This window comes from Vitis vinifera, chromosome 9, assembly GCF_030704535.1.
Source record: "Vitis vinifera cultivar Pinot Noir 40024 chromosome 9, ASM3070453v1".
Lineage (NCBI taxonomy): Eukaryota > Viridiplantae > Streptophyta > Magnoliopsida > Vitales > Vitaceae > Vitis > Vitis vinifera.
This window is the reverse complement of record NC_081813.1, coordinates 6352501-6376527: the sequence shown is the minus strand read 5'-3', so window position 1 is coordinate 6376527 and position 24027 is coordinate 6352501. Positions and strand designations below refer to the sequence as shown.

Genomic DNA, 24027 nt, shown 5'->3' with positions numbered 1-24027 from the left:
GATATTTCATTTTTTTTAGTTAAAAAATACGTGGTTTCATGATCATTCACTACACAAACTCCTCATGGCTGCCATGTTTCCACACACTCATTTCATTTCATTTTTTCTTTATTCAATAAAGACCCAAACTACTGTAGCCTGCTGCACCTCCATTGATTTTTCCGGATTTTGTTTTTCCATCCAAATACATCACCACTAATCTTTATATCTCCACGAACACTCATGTGAAACTCTACATTAAATTTCATTATAGCCGGCCATGATCTCATTCCATTGATTTGACAAATAAATAAATAAATAAAGCATGCCAATGACATCATTCAAACTCTACATTAAATCTCATTATAACCACCCATGATCTCATTCCATCGATTTAACAAATAAATAAATAAATAAAGCATGCCAATGACATCATTCACATCATAATCGACCATATATTCACATTCATGTTTGGATTTTAGAAAAATTAAACTCAAAACCCACTGACGAAATTCATAGTCAACCACCCACTTTCACATTCATTTGCATTTTTAAATCAAACAAAACAAAATCAAAGAACACTAACCTTGCTTGCGGCTACCATATTTCACGGCTGTGTCACTTTTCCTTCTAAGTCTAGTTATACCTGCTGCTCCGATCTGGCTTGTGTGTGTTCCTCCCCCACAAAAAATCCCCGAATCAGCCTGTGTCCTCCAAAGATTCCCCCGGAAACGTGTTCTCTATGTCCACAATTTTCTTCTAAATCTCGTTCAAAAATCAACCAAAATTCCTCCAGTGTTCAAAACCTCCCTAAGACGTGGCTGAATCTATCTTCAAGCTCTTGCTAAAATAAAAAAATCCTCTCCTAATGTGCTCAGAATCGTCTTGCTCTTGTTCCCTTTCCCCCCATTGGTGCGGCTGCACCTTTCTTCTCATTTTTTCTGGTCTGGCCGATCTTCAAACATGACCTAATTATTAAATAGATAAGGCGTCTTATAATTCATGATTATAATCAAATTAATTAACATAATTATTAAGTAAATCAAATTCCTATTATATAGTTAACTCGAAAACAACTTGTTTATGTAAAGTTTGAATCATATCAAACTTACCCACTTGAAAAGAAATCATCCAATATCCATAAGAAAAAGGAAAGGGAATTGGACACCACCAAGATCACAACTACTTTTATCATAACACAACAGACCAATTGAATAGAGCCAAAAGTAGCAATCTGAATCTATAAATTGTGAATGTTTCTAAGTTGGCAACTAAAGAGGAAAATCTTGCCTTGAATTCACCTTGAGCTTAATAAATTCAGTCCGAGGCACAATAAATGAAACTGACTACAAACAAAGTCATTAACTAGTATCAGCAAATTAAGGATAAGAAGCCCTATTCCAGGCAAATCTCTCTCCTCAGCTCTGCTCCTCAACATCTCCAGCTTCCCTCTCTTCTGCTGCAGCCGCCATCAGCTCATCAAAGTTTGCAGTCTTTCCGAGTAATATCTCAATCTAGAACAGAAGCATTACGAGCATGTAAGACTCCATTGGAGGTTGAATCATTCTAACCTACTATAAGATTTATAAAATTTGAAGAAAAATAACTGAAAGTGGCAAAGAATATAATAGGAATCAAATATACACTTAGATGAGCCAATATTGCCATTATAAAATTATAAACCCCACAGGAATATCAAAAAATGGAAGACATTTGCCTGTTACTCATCCATATTTAGTAGAATACCAGCAGAGCAGGTATCACTGAGACTCATCCTTATATAATTCATCCATATTATATTGATTGGCATTCCTATTCAGGAATATCATCAGACCATAGATCAAAAACACCAGTAGCATTCAATCTTCATTCATGGATCTCCTAACAGGGATTGTGCAAGGACCAACTCATCATGTAGCCCACCTATAGCTCATATGAATCCCTCACAACTAATATTTTAAAATTGGCATGGATGGGCAGTACAAATATAAAGTCCTCCAATACCAGGTCCACTAGCCTACTAATTTTTTTATTTATTTGATTAATGTTTAGCTATTGAACTATACAAGGACAGAATGAGAATGGTCTCTGAAATAAAAAGGTCACAGCAACCTTTCATAGCATATGGCAAAACCTATTTATGACTTAACATAGCCCACCCAACAACTAAAACCTGAAAAAGAAATATTTGCAATGTACTACTTCAAGTCTATTTAATGATTTTGCATTGTGGAAACTTACCTTGGCTTTTTGGACAGGTCTTCCCCTAGATTCATCTTTCATATCGACTGTAGAGGTTGTGATTTCTGCATAAGGTAATTCCAGAAAAATCTAATTCAAAATTGAAACCAAGGAGGGGAAAAGAAGTAGAAGAAACAACACTGCAATATTTTCTAGGACTTCTGGGAAAAGAAAGTGAAAAGCCAAGAACTCACTCTTTTCAACAGCCAGTCCATTGTTTTTCAGAATTTCTGCAATGGTAACTACTGTGGCAATAGCTGTAGTGGTATACAAAAAGAAAATATCAATTGTCTGAGAGAGTATATAGGGTAACAAGACAACTACTTTATCTGCAACTCAGACATTTGATACAGATGGTCTGTGTATCTACAACAAAGGTATTAATTAAATCAGCACTCTGGAACATCCACAGGAACAACTTCCCTCATGAAAGGGCAATAACCAAGATGCATCTATATCCTCATCCTAGTTGCACAAAGAGACCCCAACACAACTCAATAGTACCCCCAGCCTAAAAAACAAAAAGAGAGAGGGAAAGAGAGAGAGAGAGAGAGAGGGAGAGAACCCAAATCTAAAAAATAAATATTTATATTGTCTGCAGGACTATAAAGATCAATTAAGTAATTGATACTCAATAATTCCAATTGAATGAGGTAAATCATGAACAATTATTTGAAGCAGATAGGCAAGGAAAGTCCATTCAAGCGCAAAAATGGTGTTCACTCATCATTCCGAACCATCCACATGCTCAACATGTGCCTTATTCTGAAGAATGGATAAAAACATGATGTATCAATCTTCATGAATATCCCCCACTTCTCATAACGGTCTTCACCCACCAAGTTCAACACTCAAGATCATTATCATGTTCACAGACTAGAATCACAATAAACCATGTTGGTGTGCTACATGCCAGAAAATAAGATCTTGCAGTTGCAACTCTATGATGCCAACAAAACAATATACAAAATCAACAGAAGCTACAGTGACTTAAGAACAGTAAGTCAAAGTTTTCGGTGTTTACTTTCCACAATCAAACACATACTGCATCCACTTGAGCTCTAGACAGGTGGTTATGGAAATAAGGCATGGAAACAACCAACTGATAGGGCACTGGTGTGAGAGAGTCATTAGCAATGCACAATTCAGTGGATCTTTAAGAAGTCTAGAGGCTGTGTTGAAATCGCAATAGTATGACAACTAGAAGGCTCTAAACAAGGATGATGTGTGGTCCAAGAATTAACATAATTCAAAGGCTTAAGAACATCGAGTTCTAACACTTGCCAGGGGCAGGCAACGGCCAGTGTAGAAGCTGAATAAAAGCTTGCAGTAAAATTCAAATATCTTCACCAGGTTATTACATGTGTCATTCAAGTAAAGTTTTATATCTAACCAATACTAACAGTAAGAATACTAAGTGCCCACGTACAAGGCACCATAATATGAGTATTAGGATGAGGACCTGGGTTAAGGATAAGGGGTATGCATGTTTGGTTGTATCTAGATTTTTTTTCCTCTGTGGCACTTTTTGCATATTCTCTGTACATTTGGGTGGCCCCCCTTTTTTATTAGGCATTATTAATCTATTCACATTTAACTTCACCTGGAGAGGAGAAAAAAAGGCAATATAAAATGATGTTAAGAACAAGAAAAATAATAAAAACCACAGCAGGGCACACCTTAATAATAACACAAACGTGCAACAGAAAAGATCCAGATTCAGTTTGGCCAACTTAGCTTTGTGGAGGGACGTTAGGTGGATTTAGGTTTATATTTCTTAAGGGGCTGTGTGAAAATTGTAATAATTTGACAACTAGAAGGCTCTAAACAAGGATGATGTGCAGGTCAAAATATGTTAAAAGAATTTAGAACATTGAGTTATAGAACTTGCCAAGGGCAGGCAACAAGTAGTGTAGTAGCCGAGCAAATGCTTGCAGTAAAATACAAATATCTTCTCCAAGAGTTTACATGGGCCATTGAAGTAAAGTTTCATATATAACTAATAGTCTAATACAAAGATAAGAATGATAAGAACCCATGTGCAAGATAGTATAGTATGAGGATTTAGGTCAAGGATAAGTACGGTTCTTTGGTTGTATTTTGGGATTTTTTTATTTTATTTTTTTGCCTTTGGTTCTCATTGTATATTCCCTGTAAACTTGGGTGGATTTCTCTTTTTGTTAGGCAATCTTAGGTTATTCACATTTAACTTCACCTAAAGGGAGAAAAAAAAGGCATTATAAGATGATATTAAGGACAATGCAAATATTAAAAAGTACAGCGGCGTACACCTTAATAATGACACAGGAGTTCAACTAAAATGATCTAAAACTAGTTTGGTCAGCTTAGTTTTGTGAAGGAATGTAATGTGACGTTAGGTTCATATTTTCTTAAGTTGTAACAATAAAGCAATTATGAAGTAAATGCTAAAAGTAGAAATTGATTTGATAATTTATGTGTTTCATAACTCTGGTTAACTAATTACCATCCAAAAATTTAAGAATGACTCTTTGTTGGGCCCATTTTATTGAGATGCTAAAGCTATCCTTGAAACCACCAAAAGAATACCAACCCACTAATTTGTCTTATTTTTTCCTTCATCAAATCCAGGTCATTTACCACAGGATACAAGTGATTCAGGCCCATTTTTCTTCTGCTTCTTCACCAACATGGCTACAATACCAACTATTTTTCTGATAAAAAGAATTATCAACAATTTCAAGAGCACCACACATATTCTAATAAAGATTAGTATCAATTAGGGCTTTTGTCAAAATTCAGAACTGATTGTCATATTTTTAACAAGAAAAATCCCATGACAGAATGACTGTACATCACCGAATCGTGATTAATTAAAATAGTGATAAAACCCAACTCTTAATCCCGAATCTCATATATCTAGAGAAATCCCATCCATGAGAATCTACAAAAAGAATCCGTAACCATAAGAAACATAAAAAAGAAGGGTAAACAGAGAATAACTACATATTGAGCAGGGCTTTAACTTGTTCTTCATTTAGGATTGAAAAAACCATGAAATAGACAGAAGTAATTTTGATAGCAGTCTAAGTAATAGAAAAATCACACTCAGAGGCCATTAGATGAATTTATCTAAGGAAATAAAAAAGAATCATTTTCAGTCTTTTCTAAAGGTAGACCAAACCTGCCTTTCAATTTAGAAATTGATTCCATCAATAAAAAGTGATTAAATCAGCCAATGACAACCAATGGTACCTAAATAAAGCAATCAGAGGATTATTACAAATGATTCATTTGATTGTCAAAGTACAACCCCACAAAATATACATCCTTGTTCACTCAAGGGAAATTTAGGTTCCATAAAGTTCTCAAGAAGTTTGAGGAAAGGAACAAAGAAAATTCATAAAAATGTCAAACTTCTAGAAAGTTCTTCTTCCATTCCCTACGTTCTTTCCCATAACTAAATACAAGGTTAGAAATCAAGCACTACATTCTAAAATGGTTCCCGAAAGGCAATAATTAAGATGTGTGCAAAAGGAAACTTGGGAAACTATCTTGGCTCATTTTAACAAATAGGAATATTGAAAAAAAAAAAAAAAAACACTCGGTCAATTTCCTCAAGTTTCCATAATGTTGCTTATAAAATTAGCAGCAGATACAAAGGATAATCAAAATTGATCCAGAAAATAATACCCATTCCAAGAGCTGAAAGTTCCACTTCATTGTGTTGCTGCATATACCTCTGCAAAATGATTAATTACCAAAACAATGGAATAAGTATATGGGTGGATACAAGCCAATACATTGTTTTAGAGAATCACATCAACTAAATACAGAAACCTAAAACTAAACCGGAAGATATATGCTCATTCTATTTCGGAGAGAAACAGTTACTGATTCTGTTTCAAGTTCATAACCAAGAAAAACATTCCCCAAAAAATTTGATGAGAAGGCTGTTTTCCATTCTCCATTTAATTCAGCCAAAGATATACAGAGGTCACTGAAAAAATTAATAGAAACTCCATGAAAGTTCTTTATTTAGTTTCAGGAACCACACCTCTCTACATTTAAAACTTTTTTTTTTCTGAGGAAAAATTTCCATATAAATCTTTTCGTCAAAAGAACAAAACCATTAATGCTCCATTTATCTCAATAAATATTTTATAACAAGCCAGAAAATAATTATTTGCATCCATTCAGCATGTTTTAGGGGCGGAGGAGAAGCATCACCGCACATCAGAACTCAATTTTCTCGGGAAAATTTTTTCCCAGAAAATATTTTCCAAAAAACAAACAAAACAATTAAAAAAACCGTTAAAATAATAACATAAAAAACACACACAACAAGACAAAGAGAAAGCACCGGTTACCTTTGCGAGATTAACATAGAAGAAGAGGGGCTTCTTGGTATTAGAAACCTGAATGCGGTTCTTCTTGTGCAAATCTGAGATGTTGATGTTGTTAACGGCCTCTGTAATCTCCTCCATTCCGGTAAAGACTGGAAACCCTAACCCTAACCCTAATTTTCTATCTGAGAAATGAGAGAAGACTGCGCGGATCTTATATTGGATGGTCCTTACTCTCTGTTTTGGGTGAGGCAAAGTGAAGGTTTTTGGATTCCTTTTGTCTTAGGGTTTGTATTTTATTTGTTTGACACGTGGGAAGAATTTCAATTCAATTTTTTTTTATATATATATATATATATAGTTTTTATCTCTTATTAATTTTATTTTATTTTTTTATAATTTTGATTAAATAGAAATCTGCTTCAACCTATGCAAACTAAGGCAAGACTATAACTATAGTTTTATAATTTAAGTTAAAAAATTATATTGAAAATTAAAATTAAAATATCCTAATACTTATACATTATATTTGCTTGTTGGAAAATACTAGGAAAAAAATAAATATTAATGAAAATGATTTTTTATATTTACTTTTACATTAAAAAAAACATGAGAGAAAATCAATTATAGGTAAATTAATTAGAAATTATGTATTTTTATAATCTTTATATAAAAGATTTAAGATAAGTAAATGAGTTTGAATTAGAGTTAGGGGTTGGAGAGTAATTTTAGGAAACTCCTTTGGCTTAAAAAATGTTTTTGAAGAAAAATTAGTTGTTTGACAAATTTTAAGAAACATTTTTAAAAACCTAAAAAATCTTTTTATAGTGCTTAAAAATCACTTATAATGGTGATTTAAGAAAAAAAAAACACTTGTAGAGATTGATAGTGACTTTAGAAAGCCTAAAAAATATTTTTGAGGAAAAAAAGTGTTTAGTAAAATTTAAGAAATATTTTTAAAAATCTAAAAAATCACTTTTGAAAATCACTTATAATATTTTTTGAAGAGATATTTGATTGGTGATTATTTTAAAAATACTTTTAAAAGAAGCACTTTCACTAAAAACACATCGAACAAACAACTTTTATAATATAAAAATAATTTACTAATTTTAAACCTTATTTTTATTTTTTTTCTATTTTTTCTGTCTATTTTTTTTCTCTTACATTTTCTTTCATATTAAACAAATATAACATAATTTATTCCCTTTCATCCTTGTTGGAATTTCTTTTTTATTGTTTAGAAAAATAAAAACAATTCTATATTGTTTTGTAGAACAAAACTCTTATTTGTGAATTTGGAAAGCTCTCAACCCATTTTTGTGTATATTTCTTAAAAATAATTTTTATTTATAATATTTTATTTTTAGTTATTCTGCATATTTATACAATTATTTTTTTTTAAAAATTGTCTAAAAAAATTAAAAACAAAATAATTAAAATATAATTTTTAAAAACACCATATTAACAAGTTCTCAGAATTATTTTTTTTCATATATAAAAAAAATATAATTGAAAAAAAGCTTTTGTTTTTAAAAATCAAAAAAATTGTTTTTGAGAACAGTTTACGTTGTGGTTAAAAGCAATTGTAATAAAAGAGCTGCTTTAATAAGAATTAATCCAAATGGGCTCACTAGGTAAAAAATAAAAGATCATGAGTTCTTATTATCAGAGAAAAATACAAAATAAATTCAACCTAGCAGTTCTTAATCATCCAGTACTCAGTTCAAACCAAGATGATCAATTCCCAAACCAAGATCAATTCCTGAATGTTTCCAAGTGTCAGGATTGAAGATTATAGCCAAAGGATAGTAGTCCTCATCTACATTAGGCCTCACATCCTTGTACAAAAAGCTCCTGATATGAGAAGTCATCTTCAAGATCTCTTCATCAACCTCAAATCCACAACAATCATTTATCACCAGCACCTCTAACTCTCTACACCCCTCCAATATTTCCTTCAGGCTTTCTCTGATCATAAGGGCAGGAGTTGCAGAAGAAGTTACAGTCAATTGCTTAAGTCCCGGAAGAACAGCAGCAATAGCTGAGGCTTCATCATCTCCCATTAGACCTATCTTCTTTATCCCGACAAAATTTTTGCAGTGTAATTTGATTGCTAAAAGGACTTCTCGGGTGTAAGACTGATACTCTCGAAGATGCAAGTATTCAAGATCCTTCCATTTGTTGAAGAGTCCCAGAAACTGCGTCATTTCTTCATCGCTGAATAAGTCGATGCTGTTGTTGTGCTTTACGATATGCATTGGCAGGCCAAGGACCCTTAAGCATGGGCACCTGTTGAAACCAAATCTTATATAAATGCTTTTATTTTCCTATCTAACGAATCTTGAATTGGGTGAGGAAATTATCAGAACTTACATGTTTGATGCGTAGATCAACTTTTCTAATGTGCAAATAGCAGGAAGGATTAGCTCCACAACGGCTGGACCACCTCGACTGAGAGCCAAGGTCAGGAAACCAGAGACAGAGAAGTTGTGTATAGCATATTGATGGCAGAATGTGGTGACAAAAGGACTGGACGATGGAGCAAAGTTGAGTTTGTCCATGTTGAGAGTTTTCCAGCATTGAGGGCTGACAGAAGCTCTGTGCCATGATTTGCAGACGAAAGCCACTCCTAGTATCAACTCTTGGAGCTCCAACCTCTCAAAAATATTGATCAAGCAGTCCATGTCTAGCTCATCCCATTTTCTATCCATCTTTCTCTCTCCCTCCCTCTCTCCCTCTAACTCTCTCCCGTTTGGTTTTCTTTTATCACAATCATTGGTAATTCCACCTTTGTGTTTATTTAACATAAATTGCCGGCCGGAAGGAGTTGAGAAGAACATAGGATACTTTGAGGGTCGACAGAGCAATGGACTCGTAATTAAAATTAAATTCCATGTGCTCCAAATTCATAGTTTTGGATTCTAGTTCTACAGATGGAATTTAAAGTGAATTGCACAATCTAACGCCAGCTTTATTATTATTTAGGTTTTTTGTTTGGTCTTGATTGTTGGTTTCTTTTTATTTGACTGTGGTACGGTAGATACCAGTTCTTCATTAGGTAATGTTCTGTTTGGTTGTTGAGAAAGATAAAAGAAAACTATCATTTTTATCTGGTATCTTTTAGAATCCATACGTCAGCTTCATATATTATATTCTCTAATAGTTGATATTTATGGGGCTAGTTACAATTGTTAAGACAATGAGTTTATGTTATATGTTGACAATTTTGTTCTAATTATTTTATACCTTATGAAACTTTTTACATTGTGACTTACTCTCTATTAACGAAGATTCAAGGTTGTTGTTTGCTTAATCTAGAAACACATGTAAGTCTAAAAAGGTTTGAATAGTGACAAGTTAGGTGTTCAATGGGTTAAAAGTGGATCGTATTTTTTTTTTAATTGAAAAACTTATATTAATATTTTGAAAAAGCCAAAGTTGTTTAGGTAGTGGAAATAGTGCTCAAGCGCTTATTTAGTGCTCATGTAAAATCTACCAAAATATGGCAAAATATTTTTTTGTATAATCACGCATATTGAATTTAGAAACTTTATGATACTAATTCCCTAGGGCTTGGAGGTTTATATAAACCCTATTATAACATTTTTAGGGCCAGAGATTCCCCGAGAGATTTAGCATAACTTGTTATACCATTCTCAATCTCTCATTAATGATTCAAAGTATTGAATCATTGGATTGTTGAAAGACTTGCATTTTTTCAATGAGGTTGAGGAGTATTCACCAAAGTAATTGAAGATTGTTGTGTCATGGACTTGGATCAAATCGTAAATTCTAGAGTTTAGGGTAAAATATTCAAGTAAGTCTGTGTGGACTTAATCTTATATAACATATTTAGATTTGAGGTTTTAAACCCAAATGGTTTTTTATCTCCATGATTAGTGTGGGGACTTTTCACATAAACTTTTTTTATGATCTTGTGTTTGATTTTGACTATTCTGTTTATCCCTGATATCTTGCAAGTTAAAAATTCAACTCCCTACTTAATAATTTTTAAATACAACCATTCACTCCCTTCGAGCGTTACCTTACTGGACATTGTTTTTTTAATAATATAATTGATTATTTTTTACCTGATATCCTTACATGTATGTGAAACTCTCTTTCCATCCAATGCAGCCCAGAAAATTGATTCATCCAGTATTGTGTTTATAATTAAATCCATACATTTTCTGATACTTGAGGTCAGTCTCAATGTGAAAAATCAAAAAGATAGATTTGATGAAACATGGAACTAACATATGGATCAATGGATTCTCATTTAGTTTAACAATCAGCATGGGCAAACCAAGGACTTTCAAGCATGGGCCCCTGTTTCAATCAAATCCCATGTAAAAAATTTCATTGAAAAAATCAGTCAATGATGCAAAAAGGCTACTGTTCTTTAGTTCTTCTAGCTTTCCAAATCAAAGAAGGACAAAGCTTAGATTTAGAATTCCATGTTCTTTTATTTTTCCTCAGTTTAGAAATTTTCTTTTTGGTATATGGTTGGTCCAATATCTACATTCTCTATTACTGGAATCTATCTTAATGATTTTCGGAAGGCCATGCTTGGAAAATAAGAATGAATATTTTATTTTTATTTTTTTCTTAAATAGAAACAAATTGGGTGATTCGAATTCTTATATTTGAATGTAGTAGGAATATTCGATTGGATTGATGTACTAGAAATGAATTCTTGACTTATTTTAGAGTACATCACTGGAAGGAAGCTCATTTCTTTGTTTCTTTGTTCTTTTCTATTGGAAATGCATGGAGAACAAGAATTTTTTTTGCAGATTATCTCAAAGGTGGTAGACATTGCTTTTCCAATGTGCTTACTGTCCAATATTTGCTTCTGAAAAGTCCAAAATGTAGGGATAAAAGTACACACCACTAAACATACTATTGATTGTCGTGCAACGATTTTTGGTGAAAAATTAGAGAAAAACATACAGATTTTATGTGATTCAACCGATTTGCCTACGTCCACGGGAATATGGAAGAAAACTTTCACTATATCTCAAATTAGGGTTATATAAAAATGTATTTATATTAACCATCAAATAATGAAATTTCAAAAATACCCCTGAACCGTATCGTGGGGGGCGTTGCCCCCCACATCCCCTAACTTATCGTTCACCCTCAACAATAAAAATACAAGCTTCTACAGCATTTGCCCCTTTTTTTTCCATGTCTTTTACTCAATATAAGTCACGTAATAATACGTATAATCTAAACAATGTTGTAAGTAGGTTTTGGTATTGGAAGTCATCTTCAAAATGTCCCCCATCGGCCTCAATCCACAGCAATCTTTTATGACCAACACCTCTAGCTAGCTCTCTGCATCCCAATAATATTTTCTTGAGGTTTCCTCTGGAAATAAAACCAGCTCTTACAGTCAAGTGCTTGAGTTTTCGAAGAACAATGGCAACAGCTGATGCTTCTTCTTCACTCATGTGGGCCTTCTTAATATATAGCCCAACAGAGTTCTTACAGTGTCGGCTGGTTTCCAAAAGGATTTCTCCACTTTATAATATAATGACCATAAATTGTTTTTGTGTAAAAATGTAAGTCGAATCAAAGAAACTGAATCTATATTTTCTTACTTTGTGTTTATACAAAGACCTAGGTTGACTTATACTTCTAGGAAAGGAAAAAAAATTATTATATGATTTCCTGATTCTATTCATAGTAGTATTAGTTGCATATCTGAAAAAGGAACAAACATATTTCTTAAATTATGGGGATCTTAGAATTAATTAGTTTATTTCAGATCTCCTTTGATTTCTTCAAATCTGCCAACACTCAACCTTAGGTTGGTATTAGTATGTTCTGTATTCCAAGCTTGCCCAGGATTTGATAAAATGAAGAGCCCACCAATCCTTTAGTTAGTGCGTTTACCGATTGATTTATAGAAGCCATGTAAAGAGTGCAAATTGTCAACCCAAAGTCTAGCTTTTCCTTGACAAAATGCCTATCAATCTCCACTTGCTTGGTGTGGTCATGTTGGATAGAATTGAGAGTAATACTTATTGTTGTTTTGTTGTCACAGAATAATTTTGTAGGACTCTTGACATTAATCTTTAAGTTAGGACAATTTTGATCCATAACAGGTTACAAATTCCCTTGCCCTTGCACTTGATCTTGCTCTAACTAATTACTTTTTACTCTTCCATGTAACCAAGTTTCCTGCCATAAATGTATAATACTCTATGGTAGATCTCTTATCTATGGATCCAACCTAACTTACATCTATACAAGCTTTTAGAGAGATCTCCTTTGCTTTTTAAAACAAAATTATCATTCCACATGTTCCTTTTAAGTAACAAATGATGCAATATACTACTTTCAAGTGGGATTTGAAAGGGTTGTGTATGAATTGACTTACAATACTTACTATTTAGGCAATGGCAAGTCTTGTATGTGATAAGTAAATTAACACAAGAGGAATAATGAACGATTCCCTCATCCTAAAGGTACTTAATGGGATTCTCATTGAAGCATTCTTAACCATTATATGATCTTAAGGTATGAATTTTTGTGTTAAACTAAGTGACAACCATTTTTATGAAATATGAAAAATATCGAATTAACCTCAAATTTTGTTTTTGGGGAGATACACCTAAGTTGTTCATATATAGTGATCAATAAATGCAACAAATCAACAAGCACCAAAAATATTTGACACATGAAGAGGACCACCCTATACATCATAACGGACTAAACTCAAAGGAGTATTTTGTTTTGAATTACTAATTGAAAATTTTACATGATGGTGTCTTGTAAGGTCACACACCTCATAATGAAACTCGTGAACATTTATTTTTCCAAATAAAGATGGAAATAAACTTTTCAAGATGAGAAAGAATGCCCTAACTTCTTATGCCAAATCCAAACTTTTCTTCATTACCAAGAGTACTAGAAGACATTAACACTAAGGAAACTGAGTGTCCATCCTTCATGGGTGGTTTTAGTTAGTAAGTCCATTTTTTTCTCAACATGTCCAATCATCCTCCATGTTATGCAGTCTTGAACAACACGATAGGAAGATATGAAAAACAAATTATAATTTAAACCCTAGATTTTGGATGGACAATAAATTATAGGATAATCTTAGCACATGAAAAATAGAGTTTAACCCCATGCTAGAAGATATATGGATAGTTCCTTGACCAACCATAGAATAAAATGAACCATTAGCAATTCTAATTTTTTTTTCTCTACCAAAATAGGCAAAATAAGTAGAAAATATCTTGAAATTATTTGTCATGTGGTTTGAGGCACCTGAATCTATGATCTAGGTGTTCAAGTATGGATTATTAGATGTATTAAGTAGACAAAGGAACAAGACAAATTATTCAAGCCTAGGCAGCAACTTGTGGTTCAAGTTGTTTCAATAGATTCCTGAGTTTTTTCAGTTTTCATTGTTAAAAATATTCATAGGTGCAATCCCTAAACTAAACCTCTTTCTGTGGGGTGTATATGGCTGCCACTTGATGGCCTTTCTACCTTGAGTTACTGGTTTTCCATCTTTTGACATGTTTTGGGGCTTTAACATATATCTCTAGTGTGCCCAGACTGTTGACAATAGTCACACCATAGGCTATGCCTGCCAAGTGACTTTCTTCCATCCATTTTTGGACCCCAAGTATAGAGTTGGAAGCCACAAATGCTGAATTGATTGGTGTAGTAACAGTGGGATTCATTGTAGTTGAATTTGGAAGCATCACAATCCTTTTTATTTTTTCCCCCTTTCACATAGGCATGAACTTCTTTTAATGATGGTTCTCTGCTTAGCACTTGACCCCTTACTCGATCCAACTTTGAATTAAGACCAGCTAAGAATTTAAACACCCTCTCAAATTCCAAAAAATTCTTCAATTTCATACTATTCATAGCAGATTCCATTTCAACCGTTTGATAAATGTCGACTTCCAACCATAAACTTCTCATTGTATTGTAAGATTGAGTTACAGTCCTTTTACCTTGTTTAGTCCAATGAATCTAACCTTTTAGTTCATAGATCTATGTAGCAACACCAATCTTTGAATGGCTTTGATTCATTGAATCCCATATTTCCTTAGTTGTAAGGAGGAGTTCCAATCCCTTACAAATCTTGGGCAACATTGAGTTCAACAACCAAGACAACACAATTATATTTTCAGCATCTCACATAGCATATTTTGGATCTATATCTTCAGGTTCTACAATAGTTCTAGGTATATAGTGTAGGGACCCCTCCCCTTGATGACACGTGGCATGCATTTCTCTGATGACATGTGGCACGCATTTTTCTGATGACACGTGGCACGCATTTCTATCCGGATTAGCTCCATCCGGATTTCCCCCAAGGAGACACGTGGCGCGCTTCCCCTATCCGGACTTCCTCAGGGAGAAGCACACGACACTCGCAAACATCACATCCGGACGATCGTCATATCACATTCGGACGACCGACATACCCTATCCGGATATGTTTGTCCGGATCGTTGACTAAAGTAAGCAAGTCTTACTACGTCATTCCGACAGCCTGCCACGACCCACGTTCCGCCACCTACAGAATGAAAAGACAGGAATGATGGCAAGTCACTTCCTACGATCTCTGACAGCTGCGGCGCCTCCCATGATCTCTGTCAGCCGCCCTTAGGATCATGATGGCCCTGTCACCACCTAGAGACATCATGACAAGCCAAAATATCTCCCTATCATTAAAGAGGGAGATAGAGCTTCTGATACGATATATATGGACCTTCGCACAAAGAGGAAGGTAAGTTTTGCTATACCTAGTAAAAGACCAACTGATTTATCTCTCTGAACCATGACTGACAAAACCATCAGAGGGTGTGTCCGGACACCCTGTCCGGACGCCTTTTGTAGGAACGACTGAACCAGGAATCTATATTGGTTGAGATCGTGCGTCCATCCATTTGGCAACTACATGGATCACTAGGGATGCGATGCCTCAACATATAGCCCATCTTTTCTCTACTTTTATGGAACCATTTGGTAGATTGGGGCCATTCCAGAAATACCATCAAATTTAAATGAGGTGATTTGAAGAGTAGGGTTATCATTTTAGAAAGTGCTTATTGGTTGGGTTGGTTGTTGGGTATTTTGTAGCCTGGAAGACACTTGATTTTCAAAAGTAATTGACATAACTTTTACTTGAATGAAAGAAATAAACAGGAGATGAGAAAAGGTTGGCTAGATAATTGAAATGAATTACAACAGTTAAGGCTACTTAGAAGAATACATGCTATCCAAAAATTGGAGCAAGGCAATGGTTGAAGAAGAACCTTAATTTACCTATGATACCATGTAAAAATATGAATTGATTTGTATATATAATCAAGGGGATTCAAGTGACTTTACTCAATTTTTGAGGTATATTAAGTAGGTGTAGGTTTATATTTGGACTTTAAGGGCCATTAATCAAGTTAATTTTATGAAATCACAAGGTGCTCTTTCAAACTGTTAACTTCAAAAGATATGATATTAACTTTAATTTTTTTATCGCTTATCAAAGCAAATCTACCATAAGCTACTTATAATCGAACTCATCAATCAACATAAGAATATTTTTGTACCTTAGAACATTTAATATCATTATACATCAAAATAAACTTTTGTAATAAGGATAAGGAAATCACCCTCATAGATGCATCAACTATAATATAAAAAAAAAAGAGAAAAATAAAATAATATATATATAAGAAGATACTAATGAACCAAAAAGAAAAATGAGAACCATGACAAAGAGCAAAGAACCACAAGATACTTCAAACTTGGAAAGAATCTAGAACGTAAGGGTATGGATAAAAGATGTGTTAGACAAGTCCAAACTTAATCAACTAAGGATATAACTTATGAAGCTCATAAGTGACTCAAACCTAAAAATATCCAAAGATTTAGTAAGGATCTATCATTAATTAACCCTTATTAATTAGGTATAAAGTCTAAGGAAACAATTGCGTTTTCTACCAAGTCTCAAATAAAGTGATGTTTAATGTCCATGTGCTTTGTCGTAAAGTGAAGAGCAAAGTTTTTGAAGATGTTGATGACATTGGTATTGTCAAATTACCTCCCTCTATCACTATATAATCCTAATCTTTTACAATGATATGCTTTTTTCCATTTTCAATCAATTAGTGGTGTTAAAAGTTAATGAAATCAATTTTGGAACTTTGCCCACAAGAGAAGAGAATAAAAGAGATTTTTTTATTCTTAAAAACATAACAATTATTTGAAGTTTTCGAGTCAATTATCATACATTCATCATTTAAACTAAACATCTAGCATATATTTTGTGAAAATTGAACATTAAATTTATTATAACAAATTTAGTTTATGCTTATTAAGTTAACCTTTAAACTTAATTTCTACACATATGACATCTTTAAGATTAGGAATAGCTAGATAATGTGTCATTACCTTTCACTCTATCTACATTATCATTCCTAAATTTAAATTTCTTCTATTAAATTCAATGAATATGGTGAAAAAAGATTTGTTTCCAAGCATTCAATGTGAACATCCACAATCAAGATATCATGAACGTGATTCAGTGATCCTAAGAGTCGTGTAAGCAACACATAATTATTTAAGCTCATAGTTTTCATTTAAATCTGTTAAATATTTAAGGCTTTTATCTTTTCGCTAGACGTGCTCCATTTAACCCCACCATTATAAGGGAAGTTTGAGCTCCTCATGGACACTCTTTTGTTACCATTTAATAACATCTTTAATGTGTATTACCCATTTACAGGATTAGTCATCTTTCTTTGAAAATTATCAAATGTTTTTGCATAGTATCTATTAATAGTATGTCTCATTTTGTCAAAATGAATGCAATGAAATTTCAATTTAGAATAAGTTTCCTTAGGAGGTTATTCTTCATAAAACTTGACAAATATTGTTTTATGACTAGTTGGAGTGATAATTTCATCAACAAATCCTATTAAAAGATTTGTGTCTTAAATTAATCAAATCATTAGGTTATATATAGTTCTAAAAAAATACTATTAGAAGGAAACAAAATACCAAGAAAAATGATCTCCTTATGTTTCATTAATTATCATGAAAAAATATGAAAGAAAATAAAATATAATTAAAATTATCTATAAACTTAGGTATTTTCAAATTATTTAATATTTATGTAAGAGAGGAAAATTAAGTAAATGAGTTTGAAAACACATGTAAAAAATAATTTATTAATTTTAAATCTATTTTTCAATTTTTTTCATTTGTCTTTTCATTCCATTTTTTCTCTTTTTATTTTATTTCTCTTGCATCTTGTCCCAAAGTCTCTAATAACAAAATAGAGGATTAGTGTTTTAAGTTAAGATGTCACCATTCCTTCCCAAAACTTAACTTACACTTAAGCTTTTGATTTTTATACTTCAATTCATTACATGTTTTCTACATTTCAACATGTTTATTTTCAAGATAAGCAAGTTTATCATGTAAAATTTTTTTTTCTTCCTATAAAACACAATCTCATCGATTAAATTCATTTTACAAACATTCTATTTGACTTTTTTTCTTTCAAGCCTTACACATTTCTTGTATAATGTCTTATATTTGGAGTCAAAAATGATTTTTATCGTCATGAGAGTCACTTGACTTAACTCACTTGAAGTTTCCTCTTTGAATGACATTGATTCTTACTATAAAGATTGTGGATTAACACATTCATCTTTTATTAGTTTGATTTATTTTCACTTATTTGATTATAATCAAATTTATTTCAAGTGATTTTCATGACCATTTTATTTTATTTTTCTTTGAAAGACATTCAATGCAAAGTAATCATTTCTCAGCCCCATAGTTAAAGCATTTATATTTTGATCAAACTCTTTTTTTTTTTTTTTTTTGTTGTTGATAATTTTGTCTTTCTTTTTATCTTCTCCATTTGATTTTCTAATTGTTTTGTTCCATATTTTAGCATCTTCTTTGGATAATTTTTTTAGATTTTCTAAATTTTATATACTTTTTGAACTTTCTAATAAATCTTACAACCTCTTTATTTGACATTCTCTAATCATCAACATCACATTTGCAACCTAGGATTGTTTCTTTAGTAGATACTTATGATCAACGTCACATTTGCAACCTAAGATTGTTTATTTAGTAGATACTTCAAGGCAATACCCTTAGCTCTCCTGGGCAATCCAAGGATCATCTCAATTGTTTGGAGGTAACATACAAGTTTAGTTATCTTCAAAAAATTCACACATTTAAACTTCTCAATAACAATCACTTTTGCTTTAAATTCTCTAGATCTAAAATTTTTTCTCACCACTTTAGAATTAGAAATGAGTTTACTAAGATTACGGTTAGAATTAATAATGCCCATTAACTTAACATAAAATTTACTAAAACTTTCATATTCATCTATCATTATAGTCTCAAATCTAGTGGTCAACATTTCAAATCTGAATACTTTAATAACATTAGTTCATTTATGAGTTGTTTGGAGGACATCTCAAGTCTCCTTAGCTAAAGTGCTTGTAGTCATCCTTTGAAATTCTTTCATACTAGCAACATTAAAGATAAGAGTTCATGGTCTTAGCATTGATATGCTCACTAGTTAGCCTTATTTTCATCTCTATATATTTCATTTCAATTTAAGCTTGGTAATATTCATTGGTCTGCTTTGTCTATCTAACAACTTTGATAGAGTTAACCCAAATTCAACAATATTCTTGCATTTTAAGAAAACACTTTACAATGTGAACAACTTTCACCATTGAAATAAAGTGGCATCGCTATGGAGGCGCCCTCTTGACAAGGAATTGAGATTCAAGGATCAAAAATAATTTTGAACAGAAACTCACTCTGATGTCAATTCTAATTAATTCTAATTTTAGTCATCGCATCTAAAAATCAATTGATATCTACTAAGAAAATATTAAACTTTTAAAACATTCCACTAAGAGTCACTGTTTAGATGATCCCATTCACTATAACTTTTATTTTTCCCTATATCTTCACCCGCCAAATAGGGGCAAAATGAGTTCTTTGCCATGCAAAATGACTCAAATTAATACTAGTTACGATTAGAGAGAGGACAGAGATTTCTTTATATTGATTCTCATCAAACACGAGATATGCAAGGGTGGATCCAAAAATCAATAGCAATTTTTGTTTTGAAGATGGGGTCTGAATGCTTCTCATGAGAGACAAGACTTTCCGTGCAGTGCTTGTGGGAACATAAATTTTGCCCGTAGACTTCAGCTTCAATCCAACTTGCTTTCAAATTCAGGCGCCCAAACCCAGGCCAGCTCGAACCTAGTCTAAGGGGGCCAAAACCCAGCTCAAACCCCAGCCACTTGCATGCCTAAGCATCTGCAATGACCAATAAATAAACATGGGTCCAGCCGTAATCCCAGATTCTTGAGCTGACCAGATTCTAATATTTTTTAATAATATTCATACCCACATTAGACAATCATATAACGTTGACAAACGACAAGAACAACAAAATTTTTATAAGCAACTTTGACAAATCTAGATGATATGTACCTAACACCAATCAACCACTTCACCGGTTGACCCTAATTCAAGTTCAAAATCTTCCGGTCAAACAAAACGGTATTCCTAATTTTTCAGAGATATGGTAATGAAATTAGAAGTTGAATTCTTGTTTAGACCAAGACAAGCATTAATTTCCAGGTCAAAAGGTGATATTCAGATGAGTTGGCCTCTGTGAAAACTTAAAAATGGAATGAATATTGGGAACGAACCATATGTAGAAGACCAGGAAGCGGGTGAGACTTTCAAATATAGGCAACTTTGAACTACATGCATGTATTGTTGATTAATTAACGAGCGAAAGCGTGCAAGTCACCCTAAGATATGTATAACTAAATTCTATAACTTATTTTTTCAGTCAATTATATTATTTAATTACTTTTTTTAGTAAATATATTAACACCATTTCTAACCTTTTATTAAATAAAAAGATCCCTTCAAAGATTCCTTTTTAGAATGATAGGCTCTGAAATTAAATTTGTAATTAAAAGTTATTTCATGATGCCAGCACCAAGGCTTGTTGCGTGTACATGATCACATTTCTATTCCAAATGTTTTTAAGAGAATTAATTATCAAATATTTTTTAAGAAAATATTATAAGTGATTTTTTAACATTATAAATAAATTTTCAGATTTTTTAAAAATATTTCCTAAAATTTGTCAAATATCGATTATTTTTCAAAAACATTTTTTAAGCTAAAAATATTTTATAGAATTACTATCGAATGGACTCTAATAATATGTTTAATAGTGATTTTAGAAAACATTTTTAGCAATTATAATACTTGAAAAATAAAAACTTTCAAGTGTTTTAAAAACTAAAAATGTTTCCTAAAATCACTTTAAAACACAATCTAACAGTGTGTTTGACAATAATTTTAAAAAGTATTTTTAATATTTTTAATACTTGAAAAATAAAAAATTTCAAATATTAGAAATGGTGGAAACACTTTCTAAAATCACTATCAAATATACTCCAAGAGTTCATTTGACAATGATTCTAAGAAACACTTCTAATATTTATAATAGTTGAAAATTTTGATCATTTAAATATTAGAATGGTTAAAAATATTTTTTAAAATCATTACCAAACACACTCTATCATGATAGTGATTTTAAAAAGCGTATCTAATATTTTAAAAACGCTTTCAATCTTATTCAAATGTTAAAAAAAAATTAAAAACATTTTTTTAAATGATTCAAACGCAAAATAAGACTTCGTCCTCATTTCATTATTATTATGTTTTTATGGGTTCAAATGTGAAGCTAGCCGGCCAAGCAATAAAAACTGGTTGACAAATATTATAAACCATGCATATATAGATCGAGGACCCATATAGCTCTCGAGCCCACAAACAAAAATCACAGAGATGGAAGCAACCTACTTGTGCTTGCCCTTTTTCTTGGCTTTGTATTTATCCACTAGACACTGGCTTCAAAAGCTCAAAAATCTTCCACCATCTCCATTTCTCACTTTCCCCATAATTGGCCATCTCTACCTCTTAAAGAAGCCATTGCACCGAACGTTGGCTGATCTTTCCGCCCGCTACGGCCCCATAGTCTTCCTCCGTCTCGGCCCACGCCAGACCCTCCTTGTTTCTTCACCTTCTGCTGCTGAGGAATGCCTGTCCAAGAACGATGTCGTTTTCGCCAACCGCCCTCAACTGCTGTCCGGGAAATACATCGGCTACAACTACACCAGCATGGCCTGGGCTAACTACGGCGACCACTGGCGAAACCTCCGCCGAATCTCTACCCTTGAAATTCTCTCCACTAGCCGTATCCAAATGCTCTCCGGCATCCGTTCGGATGAAGTCCGGTCCCTACTTCTCCGACTTTTGGAGAATGGGGCGGAGACGGTGGACATGAAGACGGCGTTTTTTGAGATGACGATGAACGTGATGATGAGGATGATCGCCGGGAAGAGGTACTATGGCGGGAACGTGGTGGAGGTGGAGGAAACGGCTAAGTTTCAGGAGATAATAGAGGATACATTTCGGTTGGGAGATACAACGAATATCGGAGATTATTTGCCGGTGTTGAGGTGGTTGGGGGTGAAGGGGAAGGAGAAGGGGTTGAGGGAGTTGCAGAGGAAGAGAGATAGGTTCATGCAGGGTTTGATAGAAGAGCATAGAACAAGAATGGCGAAAGAGTCATATTCTTCTTCATCCTGTAGAGTCGGAGAAAAGAAGACGATGATCGAAGTTCTGTTATCCTTGCAGGAGAAGGAAGCTGAGTACTACACAGACGAGATCATCAGAGGCCTCATGCTGGTGAGTTTTACCATACATCATACTCACCGCCCACCAATTTCATTGTTGCATGCCTCAGCAACTTGATTCAATAATTTAAAATAAAATCCTGAATCTTATAATGCATGGTTATAGTGAGAATGTTTTAAATCCATTATGAATTTTTCAATCATCAGGTCTTCTAAATAAACAAATACAATTTACAAATCTCCTTCAAATTTTCAGGCTCTCTTAGGAGCTGGAACCGACACCACCTCTGCAACTCTGGAATGGGCAATGTCACTTTTGCTGAACAACCCAGAAGTCCTAAAGAAGGCCCAAATGGAGATGGACAATCAGCTGGGACCCAACCATCTCATTGAAGAATCGGATCTAAGCCAACTCCCTTACCTTCATTGCATCATAAGGGAGACACAGCGCATGTACCCAGCAGGGCCAATAGTTCCTCACGAGTCATCAAAGGAGTGTATGGTAGGGGGCTATCACATACCTCGTGGCACAATGTTACTTGTCAACATATGGGGCATACAAAATGACCCTAAAGTTTGGAAGGAGCCGAGAAAATTCTTACCAGAGAGGTTTGAAGTAGGGCTAGAAGGAGAAGGACATGGGTTGAGGTTGATGCCATTTGGTTCAGGCAGGAGGGGGTGCCCTGGGGAGGGCTTAGCCATACGAATGGTTGGGTTGGTGTTGGGGTCATTGATTCAGTGCTTTGATTGGGAGAGGGTTGGTGAAGGAAAGGTGGACATGAGTGAAGGGATTGGACTCACTTTGCCCAAGGCTCAGCCTTTGTTGGCTAAGTGTAGGCCTCGCCCAGCCTTGATCAACGTTCTTTCACAAATCTGACTCAATTAGCTAGGTTCACACTGTTAGTAATGTATGTGCTTTGATATACATTTAGAATAAGACTTTGAGTGCTTGTTTACTCATTTTCTTAGACAACTTCAATAAAATTTTATACTTTTTTATTTATTTATTTATTTTTTATATGCAATTAAAAAAATATATATATCAAATCTAACATAGGCGAGCAACATGGGCTATGATTATTAGCATGTGAGACTCATCTTGTGGCTTGTTGATGGGCTGTGACCAGAGATGTCAAAGTAGTGGTCAGGCCCAATTAATCCAACTGAATTAAAGGTCATTCAATTTTTTCACCTGAGCCCAGACCAATAACTGCCATTCCAGCCCAACTGATGATGGTTGTACCAAAATTGTTGGTACTGCCCTTGCCAGCTGTCTAATCATCAATTTCTTTCATAGAAAAAAAAAAAACCTTTGAAGCAAGGTTTTCAAAATCGGACTGTCATCAAATTGAAAAAATTAATATTTCACAGTTTATGAACTGGCGAAGTCATAGAAATATAATTTACATATTATTAAAAAATTTAAATATAAAAATTAAAATTTTTAAACACATTTCATATCATTAATATCAACAGATTAGACTATAATAAGGGTAGCATGAAAATTTATTAAAATTTTAATATTTTTAATTTTATTAAATATATTTAACTTATAATTATTTTTATAAAATAAGATTTTATTATTTAAAGTTATTTAGATTTTAATAGTTATATATTTTTATTATTTTTAAAATTATTAGTTGTTTTATCTTATTGTTTAAAGTTAAATTTTATTATTCGGAAGGCTAAATGTGATTCATTTTGCATGAAATTATAAGTGGGTA

General features: G+C 33.1%; 2 protein-coding genes and 1 long non-coding RNA gene across 3 annotated transcripts; 1 reads left to right on the top strand and 2 right to left on the bottom strand.

Moving 5' to 3' along the window:
- Nucleotides 1-1139: 1139 nt before the first annotated feature.
- Nucleotides 1140-6858, bottom strand: LOC100252596 (uncharacterized protein At2g34160). Its single transcript, XR_786580.3, has 5 exons — nt 6570-6858; nt 5893-5941; nt 2415-2477; nt 2221-2285; nt 1140-1493 (listed from the first exon to the last, which is right to left on the bottom strand). It is a non-coding gene; the product is annotated as an uncharacterized protein At2g34160 (long non-coding RNA).
- Nucleotides 6859-8266: 1408 nt separating this feature from the next.
- Nucleotides 8267-9232, bottom strand: LOC104880314 (F-box/LRR-repeat protein At3g48880-like). Its single transcript, XM_010656631.1, has 2 exons — nt 8922-9232; nt 8267-8837 (listed from the first exon to the last, which is right to left on the bottom strand). Exons 1-2 carry the CDS (start codon nt 9230-9232, stop codon nt 8267-8269), a joined length of 882 nt encoding a protein of 293 aa, XP_010654933.1.
- Nucleotides 9233-21444: 12212 nt separating this feature from the next.
- On the top strand, nt 21445-23241 carry LOC100256094 (cytochrome P450 81Q32). The gene is made up of 2 exons (XM_002267449.5): nt 21445-22355; nt 22560-23241. The coding sequence occupies exons 1-2, from the start codon at nt 21453-21455 to the stop codon at nt 23178-23180; spliced, it is 1524 nt and encodes a 507-aa protein (XP_002267485.1). The 5' UTR covers nt 21445-21452; the 3' UTR covers nt 23181-23241.
- Nucleotides 23242-24027: the final 786 nt, after the last annotated feature.

Excerpts from the sequence above, each read along its gene's own strand:
- LOC104880314 (XM_010656631.1), bottom strand. The coding sequence starts at position 9,232 with ATGGACTGCTTGATCAATATTTTTGAGAGGTTGGAGCTCCAAGAGTTG. Across the intron at positions 8,838-8,921 it reads TTGATCTACGCATCAAACAT|GTGCCCATGCTTAAGGGTCC; the intron begins GTAAGTTCTGAT and ends TGGTTTCAACAG.
- LOC100256094 (XM_002267449.5), top strand. The coding sequence starts at position 21,453 with ATGGAAGCAACCTACTTGTGCTTGCCCTTTTTCTTGGCTTTGTATTTA. Across the intron at positions 22,356-22,559 it reads TCATCAGAGGCCTCATGCTG|GCTCTCTTAGGAGCTGGAAC; the intron begins GTGAGTTTTACC and ends TCAAATTTTCAG.